At 37.0% G+C, this 19,102-nt stretch overlaps 1 protein-coding gene across 3 annotated transcripts in view; it reads left to right on the forward strand.

Moving 5' to 3' along the window:
• rnf220a (ring finger protein 220a) overlaps positions 1-19,102 on the forward strand; it is a 390,449-nt gene that overhangs the window by 333,650 nt on the left and 37,697 nt on the right. The window contains exons 1-4 of one of the 3 annotated variants that reach the window (XM_062070415.1): positions 6,304-6,556; positions 6,674-6,716; positions 13,530-13,654; positions 18,323-18,452. In XM_062070415.1, the coding sequence (XP_061926399.1) occupies positions 6,530-6,556; positions 6,674-6,716; positions 13,530-13,654; positions 18,323-18,452 (325 nt within the window). In that variant the 5' untranslated portion in view covers positions 6,304-6,529. Of the gene's footprint in view, positions 1-6,303; positions 6,557-6,673; positions 6,717-13,529; positions 13,655-18,322; positions 18,453-19,102 lie in introns of those variants that run through there. The other 2 variants (XM_062070417.1, XM_062070416.1) reach the window with 2 other exon arrangements.

A 19,102-nucleotide genomic window follows, 5' to 3' on the forward strand; every position in this document is an offset into this window, starting at 1 on the left:
CAATAACCCATATTTTCAGTGTCTTTGCTAACTATTAGCATTACGGCCTTGAGTAAGAGTTGTTTTAGTTACATTGTAAAACGTTCAAGCGTTGCAGGGAGTGACGAATGAAGAATCCATGCAGGTAGAGAGGCTGTGGACGGCGAGAAAACGAAACGGCACTTCTACTTCCGGTTGAAAGCTCAGTCTAAACGGAAGGGCACTGCAGCACCTGTCCAGAAGATAGCGCCGTAGCACAAACAATAACACATATTTTCAGCGTCTTTGCTAACTATTAGCATTATGGCCCTCAGCGAAGAAACCGCACCGTTTTATAAGCGTATAGTACAGGTATTAAACACACCCTGCAATATAGTACAGGTATTAAATACACCCTGCAATATAGTACAGGTATTAAACACACCCTGCAATATAGTACAGGTATTAAATACACCCTGCAATATAGTACAGGTATTAAACACACCCTGCAATATAGTACATGTATTAAACACACCCTGCAATATAGTACAGGTATTAAATACACCCTGCAATATAGTACAGGTATTAAACACACCCTGCAATATAGTACAGGTATTAAACACACCCTGCAATATAGTACAGGTATTAAACACACCCTGCAATATAGTACAGGTATTAAACACACCCTGCAATATAGTACAGGTATTAAACACACCCTGCAATATAGTACAGGTATTAAATACACCCTGCAATATAGTACAGGTATTAAATACACCCTGCAATATAGTACAGGTATTAAACACACCCTGCAATATAGTACAGGTATTAAACACACCCTGCAATATAGTACAGGTATTAAATACACCCTGCAATAAATCAAATCCCTGTTCTGTTGAGGGAAATGTTCTTTTCACACCGACTGCTTTCATCTCCCGCGCTCGTCAAAGTTGGTTCTGCGGGTGCGGAGATATATCTTTAGGTTAAGTGGGTTTACCCCCACGCACCATAAAATAAAAACTATTAAGTCCCGGCGGACGTTACGTCCATACGTTTTGGATGACACAGCTCATAAAGGGCCTCATGGCCACAAAGTAGATTTTCTCATTAGGTGAAACTGCTGACTTCACCTTTTATGATACAAATGATGAAGTCGACGGGCACTGTTTTTTACCACCTCCTTTTTTCTTTTTTTTTTCTTTTTTTTTTTTAACCATCTTTTTTTTTTCTTTTTTTTTCAACAACTTTTTTAAATTTATTTTTTAACATCTCTAAAATGACGCATAATGGCAGAGTTGGTCTTACTACCCTCCTGTCCCCCGACATTACACAAGTTTAAAAAAAAAAAAAATAAATAAATAAAGCAAGTGCAGATGTGCAGAAAGTCAGCCTCATGGCCACAAAGTAGATTTTCTCATTAGGTGAAACTGCTGACTTCACCTTATATGATACACATGATGAAGTCAACGGGCACTCATTATTTACCACCCCTTTCTTATTTTATTTTTTTATTTTTTTACCACCTTTAAAAAAAAAAAAATTTTTTACCACTTTTTATCGTATTTTATTTTATTTATTTATTTTTAACATCTTTAAAATGATGCATAATGGCAGAGTTTGTCTTACTACCCTCCTGTCCCCCGACATTACACAAGTTTAAAAAAAATTAAATAATAAAATTTAAAAAAAAGGCAAGTGCAGATGTGCATAAAGTCAGCCTCATGGCCACAAAGTAGATTTTCTCATTAGGTGAAACTGCTGACTTCACCTTATATGATACAAATGATGAAGTCGACGGGCACTGTTTTTTACCACCTCCTTTTTTTTTTCTTCTTTTTTTACCATCTTTTTTTTTCTTTCTTTTTTCAACAACTTTTTTAAATTTATTTTTTAACATCTCTAAAATGACGCATAATGGCAGAGTTGGTCTTACTACCCTCCTGTCCCCCGACATTACACAAGTTTAAAAAAAAAAAAAAAAAAAAAAAAAAAAAAAAAAAGGCAAGTGCAGATGTGCAGAAAGTCAGCCTCATGGCCACAAAGTAGATTTTCTCATTAGGTGAAACTGCTGACTTCACCTTATATGATACAAATGATGAAGTCGACGGGCACTCTTTTTTTAGCACCTCTTTTTTTTTTTTTTTTTTTTTACCACCTTTTCTTTTTTTTAAACCACTTTTTTGTTTTTTTTTTGTTTATTTATTTATTTATTTATTTTTTTTTTTTACATCTCTAAAATGACGCATAATGGCAGAGTTTGTCTTACTACCCTCCTGTCCCCCGACATTCAGCAAGTTTTTGAAAATAAAATAAAAATAAAAATAAAAAAGCAAGTGCAGATGTGCATAAAGTCAGCCTCATGGCCACAAAGTAGATTTTCTCATTAGGTGAAACTGCTGACTTCGCCTTCTATGATACAAATGATGAAGTCGACGGGCACTCTTTTTTTACCACCTCTTAATTTAAAAAAAAAAATGTTACCACCTTTTTTATTTTTATTTTTATTTTTTTTACCACCTTTTTTATTTTTTTATTTTATTTTTTTTTACCACTTTTTTCAAATTTATTTTTTTATTTTTTAAACATCTCTAAAATGACGCATAATGGCAGAGTTGGTCTTACTACTCTCCTGTTCCCTGACATTCAGCAAGTTTAAAAAAATGTTTTAAAAAATTTTTAAAAAATAAAGCAAGTGCAGATGTGCAGAAAGTCAGCCTCATGGCCACAAAGTAGATTTTCTCATTAGGTGAAACTGCTGACTTCACCTTATATGATACAAATGATGAAGTCGACGGGCACTCTTTTTTTTACCACCTCTTAATTTAAAAAAAAATTTTTTACCACCTTTTTTATTTTTATTTTTTTACCACCTTTTTTATTTTTTTTATTTTATTTTTTTTACCACTGTCTTCAAATTTATTTTTTTATTTTTTTAATATCTCTAAAATGACGCATGATGGTAGACTTCACCTTATATGATACAAATGATGAAGTCGATGGGCACTCTTTTTTTAGCACCTCTTTTTTTTTTTTTTTTTTTTTTTTAACCACCTTTTCTTTTTTTTAAACCACTTTTTTTGTTTTTTTTTTGTTTATTTATTTGTTTTCTATTATTATTATTTTACCACCTTTTTTATTTTTTATTTTATTTTTTTGCCACTTTTTAATTTTTTTAACCACCTTATTATTTTAATTGTTTTTCATTTAAAAAAAAAAAAAAATTATTTGTATTTTTTTTTACATCAATAAAATTACGCATAATGGCAGAGTTTGTCTTATACCAGGAGCGTCCAGGTTGTCAGTCCTCTTGATGGACGGTGGTCCGATGGTCCGAAGACTGACTTCCTGCCGAGCGTGGCGGTGTCAGGGAGAGGGCACGCAGCCCACGACTGAGAATGCTTTAGTCAGCACACGGTTTGGACCCTCAGACCTCGGGGACTCAATCCCAGGAGAGACCAGCTGCATAATTGTCCACTAACATCATCCTGGAGGACGGTGGAATCACTCATTTAGCCCGTGTGTACTCGTATAATAGCACGCTTATTTGAAATGTACTCAAGCGTCCGCGTATGGAGACGACCCAAACCCTTTATTTATTGAAATATATTGAATTTCAAAGGTTTGGTGCCGCTAATAATATATACAAAGCAAACTAAAACCTGCTAACCAAACATGTACAACAATTCTTCTCAACAAAGGAGGATAAATATAACAAATGTGTATGCACGTACAGCACTTAAAACCTTTAGCACTACATTTGCAGCTAAATGTGTTGGTTTTCTGGCAGAACTTTCCTCCAGAAGGTCTGATCTTTGTCCATGTGATGTCAGATGAAACAAAAATGGAGCTGTTTGGCCACAATACCCAGCTATATGTTTGGAGGAGAAAAGGTGAAGCCTTTTAATGCCAGGAACACCATTTCTACCGTCAAGCATGGTGGTGGTAGTATTATGTTCCGGGCCTGTTTTTCTGCCAATGGAACTGCTGCTTTAAATGGGACAATGAAAAAGGAGGATTACCTTCAACCTAAAATCATCAGCTCGGAGGTTGGGTCTGGGGCACAGACCCCAAAAAACATCAAAAGTGGAAAAGGAATGGCTAAATCAGGCTAGAATAAAGGTTTTTAGAATGGCCTTCCCAAAAGTCCTGACTTAAACGTGTGGACAATGCTGAAGAAACAAGTCCATGTCAGGAAAACCAACACGTTCAGCTGAACCGCACCAATTTTGTCAAGAGGAGTGGTCAAAAATTCAAGCAGAAGCTTGTGGATGGCTACCAAAAGCACCTTATATGTAGAGGAGATAAATGACAATATTCAATTTAAGCACACTATAAGGTGAATAAGCATCCACTTGGTGATAATAAGAATAGTTTTTAATGGTATTAGTATTATATAATTATCTGTTGTACGGAAACAATTCATATTAATGAACATCGAACATGTTGCTTGTAAATAATGTAAACAATTCAATGTATATTAACTTGTGTGATGACTGGACATCTGTGCAATATTATGATAAAATTTGGAATTTTACTTAATAACAGTCGCAATTTACAAGAAAAGCTTAAAATTTTGCAAATTTTATGAAAAGAGTTGGAATTTTATTCAACAAAAGTCACAATTTTTAGAAGAAAACTTTAAAATGTTGGCAATATTATAATAATAATCGGAATTTCACTTGGCAAAATGCTGACAAAAGTCATCATTTTACTCAAAAATGTTTACTGTTTTACAAAAAAAATAAAAATTGGCATTATTGTGATAAAAGTCAGACTTTTATATGACAAATGTCACCATTTTGCATTAAAAACGAATAATTTTACATGAAAAAGTAATAATTTTTTACAAGGAAAGCTTAAACTTTTGGCATATTTATGAAAAGAGTCATACTTTGACTCGACAAAAGTCACAATTTTATAAGAAAACTAACATTTTTGCAATATTACAATAATAATGGGAATTTCACTTGGCAAAATGATGACAAAAGTCATCATTTTACTAAAAAAAATGACACTGTTTTACAAGAACAAACAAAAAAATTGGCAATAGTGTGATAAAAGTCTGAATTTTATATGACAAATGTCACCATTTTTGCATGAAAAAGTCGTAATTTTACAAGAAAAACTGAACATCTGTGCAATTTTATGAAAAGAGTTGGAATTTTACTCAATAACCGTTGCCATGAATTGATTAACGTGGACCCCCGACTTAAAACAAGTTGAAAAACGTATTCGGGTGTTACCATTTAGTGGTCAATTGTATGGAAAATGTGCAAACTACTAATAAAAGTGTCAATCAATCAATCAATCAATCAATCAATCAATAGCCCAAAGGCTGACTTCCATCTGTAGGTCCATAAAAAAGTAAAGGTAGACAGCAACAACATCAGACATAAATAGTCCAATAAAATACTCAGATGTAATAATACAAATAAAATAAGATAAAATATGAGTACTTCTACCATGACGTACGCATTGAAATGAGAAATGTCCGATAATATAGGCCTTAATATAGGTATCGTTTTTTTTTATTATGGGTATCGGTTTTTTTGTTTTTTTTTCTAATTAAATCAACATAAAAAACACAAGATACACTTACAATTAGTGCACCAACCCAAAAAACCTCCCTCCTACATTATATATCAATATATATCAATACAGTCTGCAAGGGATACAGTCCGTAAGCACACATGATTGTGCGTGCTGCTGCTCCACTAATAGTACTAACCTTTAACAGATAATTTTACTCATTTTCATTTATTACTAGTTTCTATGTAACTGTTTTTATATTGTTCTACTTTCTTTTTTATTCAAGAAAATATTTTTAAAAAAAAGTATTTTATTTTATTTTATAATTTTTTTAAAAAAAAGGACCTTATCTTCACCATACCTGGTTGTCCAAATTAGGCATAATAATGTGTTAATTCCACGACTGTATATATCGGTATCGGTTGATATCGGTATCGGTAATTAAGAGTTGGACATTATCGGAATGTCGGTTATCGGCAACAAAGCCATTATGGGACATCCCTAATTGAAATATATATATTTTTTATACATACATTCATAATTCACACAAAAGTCAAGGCCCTTTCATCATCAAGGAAAGAAAACAAAAGCAAATACTGATAGAGTATTAAATACTAATAAATAATAATAATACAAAATAAATAAATAAAAAGACAAAAAGGGCTACCTAAATCATTCTCCAAGATTTGATTAATAATTGTAAACCAACATTTCCTGTAAGCATTGAAATAGAGGGGGTAAATCCCTGTTTAAACAGAGTTGGCCTCTGCCGCCCTCCAGCGGCCACAAGGCGCATTAGCACCTTCACCCAGCGCGCCCTTCCGCCCGCGGATGTCACGTGATCACAACAAGCCAACATGGCGGCGAGTGAGCCGCTCCGCGGACGGGACCGGCGCCACTTTCAATCCTTCCCCATCCTCCTTCAGCAGTGAGCGGCGCCCGGTGCCGACTGTCGAGCGCGGCATCTTGGCGCAAACACTCGCGTAGTTTTGCGGCAGTTTGGCTCCTCAGCGGCTCGTTAGTTGTGGGGGTGAAGCCGGGTGTAATGGAAGAGGTGGAAGGCAAGAAAGATGTAGGTTTGGAAACAACATCCATCACAATCTCACATCCACACGCCGCGCCTCTCCTTCTACATCCACTCTGATGTTTCCTGCCCAGCTAATGTCCCTTTCTCTCCCATTATTTCCAGACTTTTTTACGGGTTCGAGCTAACAGGCAAACACGACTGAATGGTATGTACACATCAACAACACCCACCATGTTTGTTGACATATAACTAAAAACACTTCTTTTTAAAAAGCCTTTTTTTTTTTTTTAGATATATGCGTGGTAGTTCTAGTTTATATTTTTATTTATTTGTATTATCTTTTTTTTTTTTTTTTAAATACACTTTTGAGGTTGTTTGCTCAATGTAAAGTGCTTTTTACAAATAAAATCTATTATTATTAACTAAGTGTCTATATTGAGCATTTGGTGGTGCCATCATGTAAATAATGCTATTTTAACATACATAATAAATACATTTAGTGCTATAACTGGACAATTCCAGGCCTCAAATTTTAACTTTTTTAGGTCAAGGCAAGTGCTGCTTTAAAGGAGGGATTTTATATTTTAGGGCATTGTTTTTCCAACCTTTTTTTGAGCCGAGGCACATTTTTTTGCGTGGAAAAAGTCCGGCGTCACAATGTAAACAAATGCCATGGGTGGATCTACAGCTGACATCCACTGTAATGATACCAAGTACAAGAGTGTATCTAATCAATACTACTATGATCACATCGGTATAATATTATGTTTATAAAGTCAGTAAATATGTCCCTGGACACATGACCACCAGCAGGCATCATTAATACAGTGTTTTTCCAACCACTGTGCCGCGACACACTAGTGTGTACCGTGAGATATTGTCTGGTGTGCCGTGGGAAATTATGCAACTTCACCTAATTGGTCCCAAAAATATTTTTTTTCAAATCAATAATTATAATCTGCAAATAATGTGCCATTGAGTAGGTAAATGGGTTCTACTTGTATAGCGCTTTTCTACCTTTTTAAGGAACTCAAAGTGCTTTAACACTATTTCCACATTCACACACACATTCACACACTGATGGCTGATAGGTGGCAGCAGGTAGTTAATTGCTTTGTAAAAGTCGGAATGTGTCGGGTGTGACGAGGATGGTTTGTTGTGATCACAATACGCAGGTAAAAACGTATATAATGCTTAAACCAAAAAATTAACACAAGGAAAAGGCAATGAAGCATACGAATGGCTATGCAAAACACAAGTAAAACTCAACTGGCCACCAAAACCAAAAAAATTAACATAAGGAAAAGGCAATGAAGCATACGAATGGCTATGCAAAACACAAGTAAAACTCAACTGGCCGCCAAGTTAACAGAAACGGAATGCTGGACGACAGCAAAAACTTACGGCGCCCACAAAGTACATCCGTACATGACATGACAATCAACAATGTCCACACAAAGAAGGGTTGCGACAACTTAAATAGCCTTACTTGCTAACACAAAGCGGGTGCAGGGGAACATCACTCAAAGGAAGACACCAACAAAACAGGAAAGGGCCACCAAAATAACAGCGCAAGACAAAAAAACTAAAGCACTGCACACAGGAAAACACCAACAAACTCAAAATAAGGCACGACGACCTGGTGGGGTTTAATTTTTTAACGTATTCTGCGTGCTTTGCCTCAAAAAAGGTTGAAAAACACTGCATTAATAAATGAAACTCAGTTGACAGTAAAAAGTCGCGATTGTTGGGTATGACTTTAAAACATAACCAAGCATGCATCAATATAGCTCTTGTCTCAAAGTAGGTGTACTGTCACCACATGTCACATCACACCCTGACTTATTTGGACTTTTTTGCTGTTTTCCTGTGTGTAGTGTTTTACTTCTTGTCTTGCGCTCCTATTTTGGTGGCTTTTTCTCTTTTTTTTTGGTATTTTCCCGTAGGAGTTTCATGTCTTCCTTTGAGCGATATTTCCCGCATCTACTTTGTTTTAGCAATCAACAATTATCCTTCTTTGTGTGGACATTGTTGATTGTCATGTCATGTTTAGATGTACATTGTGGACGCCGTCTTTGCTCCACAGTAAGTCTTTGCTGTCGTCCAGCATTCTGTTTTTGTTGACTTTGTAGCCAGTTCAGTTTTAGTTTGGTTCTGCATAGCCTTCCCTAAGCTTCAATGTCTTTTCTTAGGGGCACTCACCCTTTGTTTATTTTTGGTTTAAGCATTAGATACCTTTTTACCTGCACCCTGCCTCCCGCTGTTTCCGACATCTTACAAAGCAATTAGCTACCTGCTGCCACCTACTGATATGGAAGAGTATTACACGGTTACTCTGCCCAGCTCTAGACAGCACAGACACTCAACAACGACACTTAATTTGCAGACTATAATTACTGGTTTGCAAAAAATATCTTTAACCCAAATAGGTGAAACTAGATAATCTCCCACGGCACACTAGTGTGCCACGGCACAGTGGTTGAAAAAAACTGTTTTAGGGCACCATGGCAAACAATTATTTTCTTTCAAGGCAGGATATATATATATGTATATATATATATATATACATATATATGTGTGTATATGTGTATATGTATATGCGTATATATATATGTATATGTGTGTTTATATATATATATATATATATATATATATATATATATATATATATATATATATATATATATATATATATATATATATATATATATATATATACTGACAAATATTAGGTTTTTTTATTCTTTAATAACAACAACTTGTCAGCTTTTTGTCATTACATGATGCCTTTATCTCTATGTTTTACATTTTGATAGAGTTTTTATTTATTTGATCCATTAAGAGTTTGAGCGGAAATATGTCATAAAGGAATTAACTATACACAATAAAACATTAACAATATGATGTGTCACATGAATGTTGTTTTGAAGTAATACCTTTGTGACATGAAAAAAAACACAAGTAATGTAAAAAATGTACTTTTTGATATCAAAATAAAACACAAAGCAGTTTGACTAATGAAGATGAAGTCTAATAAACAAGCTTTGTTCTTCTCCAACGCCTCCCTAGTGTTTCAGTACAACAGTTTGGCCGACCAAAAAAAAAACAACCCGGCGTGATCCCTCTCACATCGAATACGCAATCTTCACAGCCTGCGTTCAATTCGACGAGATGACAAAACATTTTAGCCAGTATTGATGTCATTTGAACACTGATACAGTTGGCAGTTAAATAAAGGAGTGAACATCCCAGTAAACAAAGTAAATACTTTATAAAGAAGTTGTGAATACGTTCACGACAACATCGCCTGCTGCAAGACATCAAATAGTTGTTTTCCTTCGCTGTGTTCTTTTAGTGTGGGGACAAGTGTCTCCAATATTGTCAACACCTGTCTCCATCCAAACACGGCAGTGCGCTCTTAAACGCACTGCGGGAAGCGAGGGAAAATGACGTTAAACCAAGCCGAAAATGCATTAGTAAATGAATGGTAAATAAAAAATTCTACGGTATTACTAACTATCGCAAATGATCATTATACCATTTACTGTTAATCCCTCGTCCATTAACAAGTAGAAAGTCAAGGGCGATCATGGCATGTTCTAGCCGCAAATGTTGGTACATTTTTTGGACATTACGGCGAAAGACGAGGGCGGTCGCGGTAAAATTCGAGTCATCAAGCAGTACAAAATGATGGTGTTTTACCCCAAACTGGTAATAGTACACCAAAGACATACATAAAAAAAATGTGCCTTTATACACGTGTCTTTGTTTTTTTCTCCCATCAAAGGGTTTGTCAATACTCTTAATGACATAATACGTGTAGAAAAAGGACTAAAAAACAAGTATTTTTGCATTTACCTATTTATTTGTACACATGACCAAAGTTTGGCTTCCCGAATTTATTACATACTGACCTCTGTCAATCTGATACTGATATCGGATGTCAGTCAGCATTGGGTGGTATCGGCTCGCGCGTAAACTTAAGCAGTCTTGAAGCGCGTTTACTTATAAATGTTTGTTTACAAACCATAATTGTTTTCAAATGGTGTCTGTGACTAGGTAGTAAAACGGCCGAACAAACAAAACAGAGGTCATCGTCATGGAGCATCTAAATGTCCTCCCAGTGAACACACAAGATTGGTGTGTTCTTGTGCTTTAGTCAAGTCACTTACAAAAAGGTAAACACGGTAGCCAGCAGGCTACGAGGAGCGAGCAGCTACTCGACAGCTAAGCACACAAGCTCGACGTTTGTAATAAGTGTCCTTCGTTGAACAACATTGCAGTCTAAAACAGCACATTTGTCAATATGAACAAATATCAAGTCGTCAAAGTTGCATATTACCGAATATTCCGGACTATTAAGCGCACCCACTGTTTGACAAGAGAAGCAACATTTTTCCATATATTAGCCACGGATATATACGTTGTGAAATGAGTTATTTAAGCAAGAATATCTTATAAGTGTTTATTTACCATATAATTGTTTGCAAATGGTGTCTGTGACAAGGCAGTAAAACGGCTGAACAAACAAAACAGAAGTCGTCGTCATGGAGCTAAGCACACAAGCTCGACGTTTGTAATAAGTGTCCTTCGTTGAACATTATTGCAATTTAAAACAGCACTTTTGTCAATATAAACAAATATTAAGTAGTTAAAGTTGCATATTACCTTACTTTCCCGACTATTAAGCGCACCCACTAAGTTTGACAAGACGAGCAACATTTTTCCATATATTAGCCACGGATATATACTTTGTGAAATGAGTTATTTAAGCAAGAATATCTTATAAATGTTTATGTACATATAATTGTTTACGAAGGGTGTCTGTGACAAGGTAGTAAAACGGAAGATCAAACAAAACAGAAGTCGTCGTCGTGGAGCAGCGGAAGCTAAGCTCTCCAATCAGCTAAACAGACTTAAAAACTTACAAAAACAATACAAAAATAATGCCATTGTAATATAATACTGACACAGACACTCGTAAAATTTCCCGGACTGTTGAGCGCACCCACTAAGTTTGACAAGAAAAGCAATATTTTTCCATATATAAGCCACATATTTATCCGTTGTGAAATGTGTTTTTTAAGTAAGAATATCTTATAAATGTTTATGTACATATAATTGTTTCCAAAGGGTGTCTGTGACAGGGTAGTAAAACGGTTGATTAAACAAAACAGAAGTCGTCGTCTGGAGCTGTGGAAGCTAAACAGACTTAAAAACTTACAAAAATAATGCCATTGTAATATAATACCGACACAGACACTCGTAAACGTGTTAGCCCGTTGGCTAATGCTAACAAAGCTGGACAGCATGTTTAACATCTAAATGTCCTCCCAGTGAACACACAAGATTGGTGTGTTTTGTACTTTAGTCAAGTCATTTAAAAAAAGGTAAACACGGTAGCCAGTCGGCTACGAGGAGCGAGCAGCTACTCGACAGCTAAGCACACAATAGCACACAAGCTCAACGTTTGTAGTAAGTGTCCTTCGTTGAACACTATTGCAATCTACAACAGCACATTTGTCAATATAAACAAATATCAAAACATTAAAGTTGCATATTACCGAATTTTCCGGACTGTTGAGCGCACCGGTATATAAGCCACACCCACTAAGTTTGACAAGAAAAGCAATATTTTTTCCATATGTTAGCCACAAATTTATACATTTCGAAATGTGTTATTGAAGTAAGAATATCTTATAAATGTTTATGTACATATAATTGTTTCCAACGGGTGTCTGTGACAAGGTAGTAAAACGGCTGATCAAACAAAACAGAAGTCGTCGTCATGGAGCTGCGGAAGCTAAACAGACTTAAAAACTTACAAAAACAATACAAAAATAATGCCATTGTAATATAATACCGACACAAGACACTCGTAAACGTGTTAGCATTTTGGCTAATGCTAACAATGCTAGCTTCATCCCAATACGATAGCGCTTACAAAAACATGGATGAAAATACTCCTAAAGACATCACACGTGCGACGATTTAGTACGTAATACAAAAATAATGCCATTGTAATATAATACCGACACAAGACACTCGTAAACGTGTTAGCATTTTGGCTAATGCTAACAATGCTAGCTTCATCCCAATACGATAGCGCTTACAAAAATATGGATGAAAATACTCCTAAAGACATCACACGTGCGACGATTTAGTACGTAATACAAAAATAATGCCATTGTAATATAATACCGACACAAGACACTCGTAAACGTGTTAGCATTTTGGCTAATGCTAACAATGCTAGCTTCATCCCAATACGATAGCGCTTACAAAAACATGCATGAAAATACTCCTAAAGACATCACACGTGCGACGATTTGGTACGTAATACAAAAATAATGCCATTGTAATATAATACCGACACAAGACACTCGTAAACGTGTTAGCATTTTGGCTAATGCTAACAATGCTAGCTTCATCCCAATACGATAGCGCTTACAAAAACATGCATGAAAATACTCCTAAAGACATCACACGTGCGACGATTTAGTACGTAAGAATTGATTCAGTTGCATTGTAAAACTTAGTGACGAATGAAGACTCCATAGAAGTACAAACGCCACGGACGATTTAGAAGACGAAACGGCACTTGTACTTCCGATTCGAAGCAGCACCTGCAGTGAGCGAACTCTCCCAACTGACGGCGCCACAGGGCAAACAATAACACACCATTTAATTGTCTTTGCATGTCCTTTACGAAAACTATTTGCGTCATGACTAATCCACGAATTAGCCGCACCTTTTCACAGGCAGCAGGGTTCAAAGCGTGGGGAAAAAAGTAGCAGCTTATAGTCCGGAATTTAGAGACAACATGTTGGGAGAGTTTGGCTCAAACTGTTGACATATGAAGTGTGTCTGGGTTCGTTCGGTCACACGCAGGGTTCTCACATGAACGAGGCCCAAAATTCAACCTTACCAACTGTCTCCTGTGTTACTGTGACTGGTGTCTGCACATTTTTCTTACGGTCTGCCTCTTTCTCCGACCCCCCGCCCCTGCTGTGTCCAGCCCGCATAGGCAAGATGAAGAGGAGGAAGCCGGAGGACGGGGGCCAGGTATGTCCGCTGTGCAGTGCCCCCTTGGCTGGGAGCGAGGAGGAGATGAGTAGACATGTGGAGCAATGCCTCATCCAGGTAGTACAATCCAGGCCCCGCCCGAGCCCCCGCCTAACTTCCGGTTGGACAGCCTGTCAAACCTTCACTTCCTGTAGATGCTGACCCATCACCTCTTAACTTCCTGTCACAGCTGTCCACTCACTTCTGTACATTAGTCCTAAAGACCCTTTTCTGTAGATAAAGGCCTTCTTCAAAATGGGGGGGGGGCGTGCTCATCATATAGGGGTTAAACCCCAAATAATTGAAGAGAATTCACACCAATGAGCCTCTTGAGAAAACACAGTGGAACCTCCATTCATAAAACCCTCCATTTTACGAACTTGTTGTTTGCGAACGCTTCATTCATTCATTTTGTGCTTGCTGCACTGCAAAAACTGCAGCGTTTCCCGCAGCCACCACCTAAACTAAAGTCTTCACTACACGGTGTGTAGTGAAGCATGTTTAGCTATTCCTCGCCCTGCAGTGATAATGATACTTGTAAAAAACTCTCTTTATTTGTCGCCATGGAGGCGAGGATTAGGGATTTAGAAGTTGCTAAAAAACTGCGGATGGACGTTAGCCGCTAACTAACTAGCCGTGTCTTAAAGCACCTCTTCCTGAGGGTGTTTCAGTGTTTACATTTTACGCCAAAATGCGTCCGTTCTCCCTTTTCTGTCTACACACTGTGTCTGCTTGTAAGTACTCCGTGTGTGTGCGCTGCCCAACATGCTCCTCTGCTGGTAAAATGTCGCCACGTAAACACGACGCGCCGTCATGCCTGTTTAAAAAAAGTGGGGGCGGGAACCGCTACTTTTTAGAGGCGGTATAGTACCGAATATGATTCATTAGTATCGTGGTACTATAGTAGTACCGGTATACCGTACAACCTTACTTTGAACACAATATACAGTGATATACAGTACGAGCTAAAACCACAACAATAATAAGCTAAAGTGTGCTCTATGCAGGGCTCTGCCAACATTTGGTGCCCTCACAAACGATCAGAATTATTTTTTTTTTTTTTAAATCCTTAACTTAAACGACCGTATTGCTACAATAATAACACATTTTAGGGGGTTGCTGGGGGTGTATATTGTATGGCGTAGTGCAGACCTGGGCATTCTGCGGGCCACATCCGGCCCTTTGTGCGTCCCTGTCCGGCCCCTCGTGAGGCCAATCATAAATTACAAAATACATTTAAAAAAGTATCCATCTCGAGTGTGCAATACAACGGTGCTGCTTTTGTTTTGAAAAGCGTTATTTGTATTACTTCCGTGTGGACGTATGCGCGTGTGTGATTGTGAGTGAATGTGAACAGCTGCAATCACAAATGACAAAATAAAGTTGAAAAAACATCCATGTCGTGCGCGCAATACAACTGTGCTGCTTTTATTTTGAAAAGTGTTATTTATGGGCGTATGTCCGTGTGTAACCTGTGAGTGAAGGTGCACAGCGACAAGTGATGCACGGTTTACTCCCGAGACGCTAAAAAGAGAAAAGTTGATGAGGAATGGCGTGTTTTCAACAAGACATGGACTGCAAAGCAACGTTCCCTCTAAGGTGCGCACCTGCGCAATTGCGCACTGCTCAAGCGTCCTCTGCGCACAGCAAATATATGCCGCGCACCAAATCGAATCCCATCTGAATTCTAAAAAAAATAAACACATTAATTCTGTGTAATTTTGCAATGCAACTTTGAGTGACAGTGACAACAAGCGGCCCTAACGGTGTTCGTCAACACCGTTCAATTATTGTAACGTCTATCGAGGTGCTTCGAGGACACGGAATATATCGATCACTTTATTGAGCAAAACTGTTTATATTCGGCCATAACCACACCAAAAACATGAGTAAAACACTTCTATCTCGAAAAACTAGTCATTTTCTGCCGTACAAACCAGGCCAAAACCAACTTGTCATCTGTCACCAACACGCATAGCACTAAACCACTGGTGCGTTTATGGCCACACAAAAAGTCGGACAACTCAAACACCACACAAAGTTACACTATGACTCCTCAGTCATACGTGTGCTTATTTTACTGTCATTTATTATTAATGTTAATTTATTGATATTAATCATGGAATGCTGTTTCTAGAGAAAGTTACAGGAATGCACACTTCATCCTATGCTTACATTTCATTGTGCAACATGAGGATGTTTAAGGGGAAGTAAATGTGATCTCTGAAAGGGGTACAAATGATTTCCAAAGCAGTGCTTTTGGTATAAAGTTAAGTTAGGTTAAATGAAAGTATTATTATTATTATTAATTATTATTATTATTATTATTTATCTTACGGTATATGTCAAAAATAATATTGAGCAAAATGTAATTGAAATATTGTCGATGTGGCCATCCAGCAGTGCTTGGGTTGCTCATGCGGGCCCCGGTAAAAATTAATTGCCCACCCCTGGCGTAGTGGTTAGAGCGGCCGTGCCAGAAACCTGAGGGTTGCAGGTTCGCTCCCCGCCTCTTGACATCCAAACCGCTGCCGTTGTGTCCTTGGGCAGGACACTTCACCCTTGCCCCCGGTGCCGCTCACACTGGTGAATGAATGGTAGGTGGTGGTCGGAGGGGCCGTAGGCGCAAACTGGCAGCCTCGTTTCCGTCAGTCTACCCCAGGGCAGCTGTGGCTACAAATGTAGCTTACCACCACCAGGTGTGAATGAATGATGGGTTCCCACTTCTCTGTGAGCGCTTTGAGTATCTAATAATAGAAAAGCGCGATATAAAATCTAATCCATTATTATTATTATTATTGTTATTATTTGTTACACTATACGATTTACCGATCCGATTTACGAACCCCATTGAAGAAGCGATTTAAGTGCGTAAATCAGGGGTGTCCAAACTTTTTCCACTCAGGACCACAGACTGAAAAATGAAAGCATGCGGGGGCCATTTTTATATTTTTCCTTTTTTTAAAACCAATACAAAATATAGGTTGTTTTTTTTTTCCTCAAGTTTGGTCCCCGGTACCCGGAAGGGTCTCAGTCATAAAAATGTTAGAAATAAGTCATAAATTATTATTTTTTCATTTAACGCTTGAATCTCGAGATCAACTTCAGGTCTGTCTGTCGTTATAACGTTTTTCCAAATTTTGTTTTTATGTTTATGCCCTTTTATGTCAAAACCTTTATTTATATGGCAAACACACAAACTATGCAACATTTTCCCCCAAAACATTTCAAAGTGGAATATTTGATGTGAAGTAATTGGAACCTTAAATAGGTCAATAATTCATAACAATTAAAAAAATAAAAAGAATAAGTGTTGAAAATAAGCCAAATTTGTATTTTTTTTACTATTAACGCTTAAGTCTGTAGATCTGTTGATTATAAGATTTTATAACTTTTTCATTTTTTTTGTTTGTTTGTTTGTTGCTCTTTTTGTGAAAGAAAACGTTGTTTCGCACAAAATATGCAATATTTTCCCCAAAAAAATATTTAAAAGTGGAATTGTTCCAGTGAAGTAATTGGAGCCTTCAATAGGTCAATAACAGTCCGCATGGCAGCTTTGTGTTATTAGTGTCAACTAGGGATGTCCGATAATGGCTTTTTGCCGATATTCCGATATTGTCCAACTCTTTAATTACCGATACCGATATCAACCGATACTGGTATATACAGTTGTGGAATTAACACATTATTATGCCTAATTTGGACAACCAGGTATGGTAAAGATAAGGTCCTTTTTTTTTTAAATTAATAAAATAAAATAAGATAAATAAATTAAAAACATTTTCTTGAATAAAAAAGAAAGTAAAACAATATAAAATCAGTTACATAGAAACTAGTAATGAATGAAAATGAGTAAAATCAAGTGTTAAAGGTTAGTACTATTAGTGGACCAGCAGCACGCACAATCATGTGTGCTTACGGACTGTATCCCTTGCAGACTGTATTGATATATATTGATATATAATGTAGGAACCACAATATTAATAACAGAAGGAAACAACCCTTTTGTGTGAATGAGTGTAAATGGGGGAGGGAGGTTTTTTTGGGTTGGTGCACTAATTGTAAGTGTATCTTGTGTTTTTTATGTTGATTTAATAAAAAAAATTATTTAAAAAAAACGATACAGATAATAAAAAAATACCGATAATTTCCGATATTACATTTTAAAGCATTTATCGGCCGATATTATCGGACATCTCTAGTGTCAACATTGCCACTTTTTCTTGTTACATTTCACCTGTTTACTCTTTTATTACACTTTTTCATGTTTTACATTTTTATTTTAGTATTTGCAGAATGTGCCGGGGGCCGTTAACAAATTAGCTGGGGGCCACAAATGGCCCTCGGGCCGCACTTTGGACATGTCTGGCGTAAATGAAGGTTCCACTGTACTTTGACGTAGGGGCCTGTCCCTAATGGCGAGCACGCTTCCCAACCCATCGGCATGCTCCAAATCAACCTTTACTCCCGTCGACTGCCTTCCTAGTTCCTTCTTTTCAGTTTTAAACGAAAAAATGTGGGATTTCATTTGGAGTGCAACATCAGAAGCTCAAAATGAAGATTTGAACAATTGCAGTGATGTTTGTATTCTTCTCGACCAATTAATATCGCCTGTTGGGCATTGAAACTGGGGAATCCTTTTGGTCTGCACTGTAGAAGACTGGTGTCCTCTAAATCTGACAAATATACAACTTTGTGACTGCTTTCGAAGACACTGACGTGTCCGTATGTGTGTGTGTGTGTCAGCGGGAGGGTGTGCTCGGCGAGGACGACTCGGTGGACATGGACGGCGACAGTGGGCGTGGCTTCGAGGAGTACGAGTGGGCGGGACAGAAGAGGATTCGAGCCACGGCTCTCCTAGAGGGAGGCTTCCGAGGTAAGCACACATTTTATTGTCCTGTATATGACTGTTATGATGAGTGCCCTGCGAAAAGTGAAATCTAAGTAAGATGAAATATCTCAAATAAGGGTGATATTTGCTTATTTTCTGTCTGATAAGATAATTCTTCTCACTAAGCAGATTTTATGTTAGTGTTTTACTTGTTTTAAGGGTTTTGGTCCTAAATGATCTCAGTAAGATATTGCAGCTTGTTGCTGAGATTTGATGAGCTATATTGAGTAAAACATGCTTGAAACTAGAATATCAACTGATGCAAAGCTGTGTCATCAACACTCACAAGTAGGGATATTATCGGCCGATAAATGCGTTAAAATGTAATATCGGAAATTATCGGTATCTGTTTTTTTATTATCTGTATCGTTTGTTTTTTTTTGTTTGTTTTTTTTGTTTTGTTTTTTTATTAAATCAACATCAAAAACACAAGATACACTTACAATTAGTGCACCAACCCAAAAAACCTCCCTCCCCCCATTTCTTTCTGTTATCAATATTCTGGTTCCTACATTATATATCAATACAGTCTGCAAGGGATACAGTCCGTAAGCACACATGATTGTGCGTGCTGCTGGTCCACTAATAGTACTAACCTTTAACAGTTAATTTTACTCATTATCATTAATTACTAG

This window comes from Entelurus aequoreus, linkage group LG14 (genome assembly GCF_033978785.1).
Source record: "Entelurus aequoreus isolate RoL-2023_Sb linkage group LG14, RoL_Eaeq_v1.1, whole genome shotgun sequence".
In the NCBI taxonomy this organism is placed as follows: domain Eukaryota; kingdom Metazoa; phylum Chordata; class Actinopteri; order Syngnathiformes; family Syngnathidae; genus Entelurus; species Entelurus aequoreus.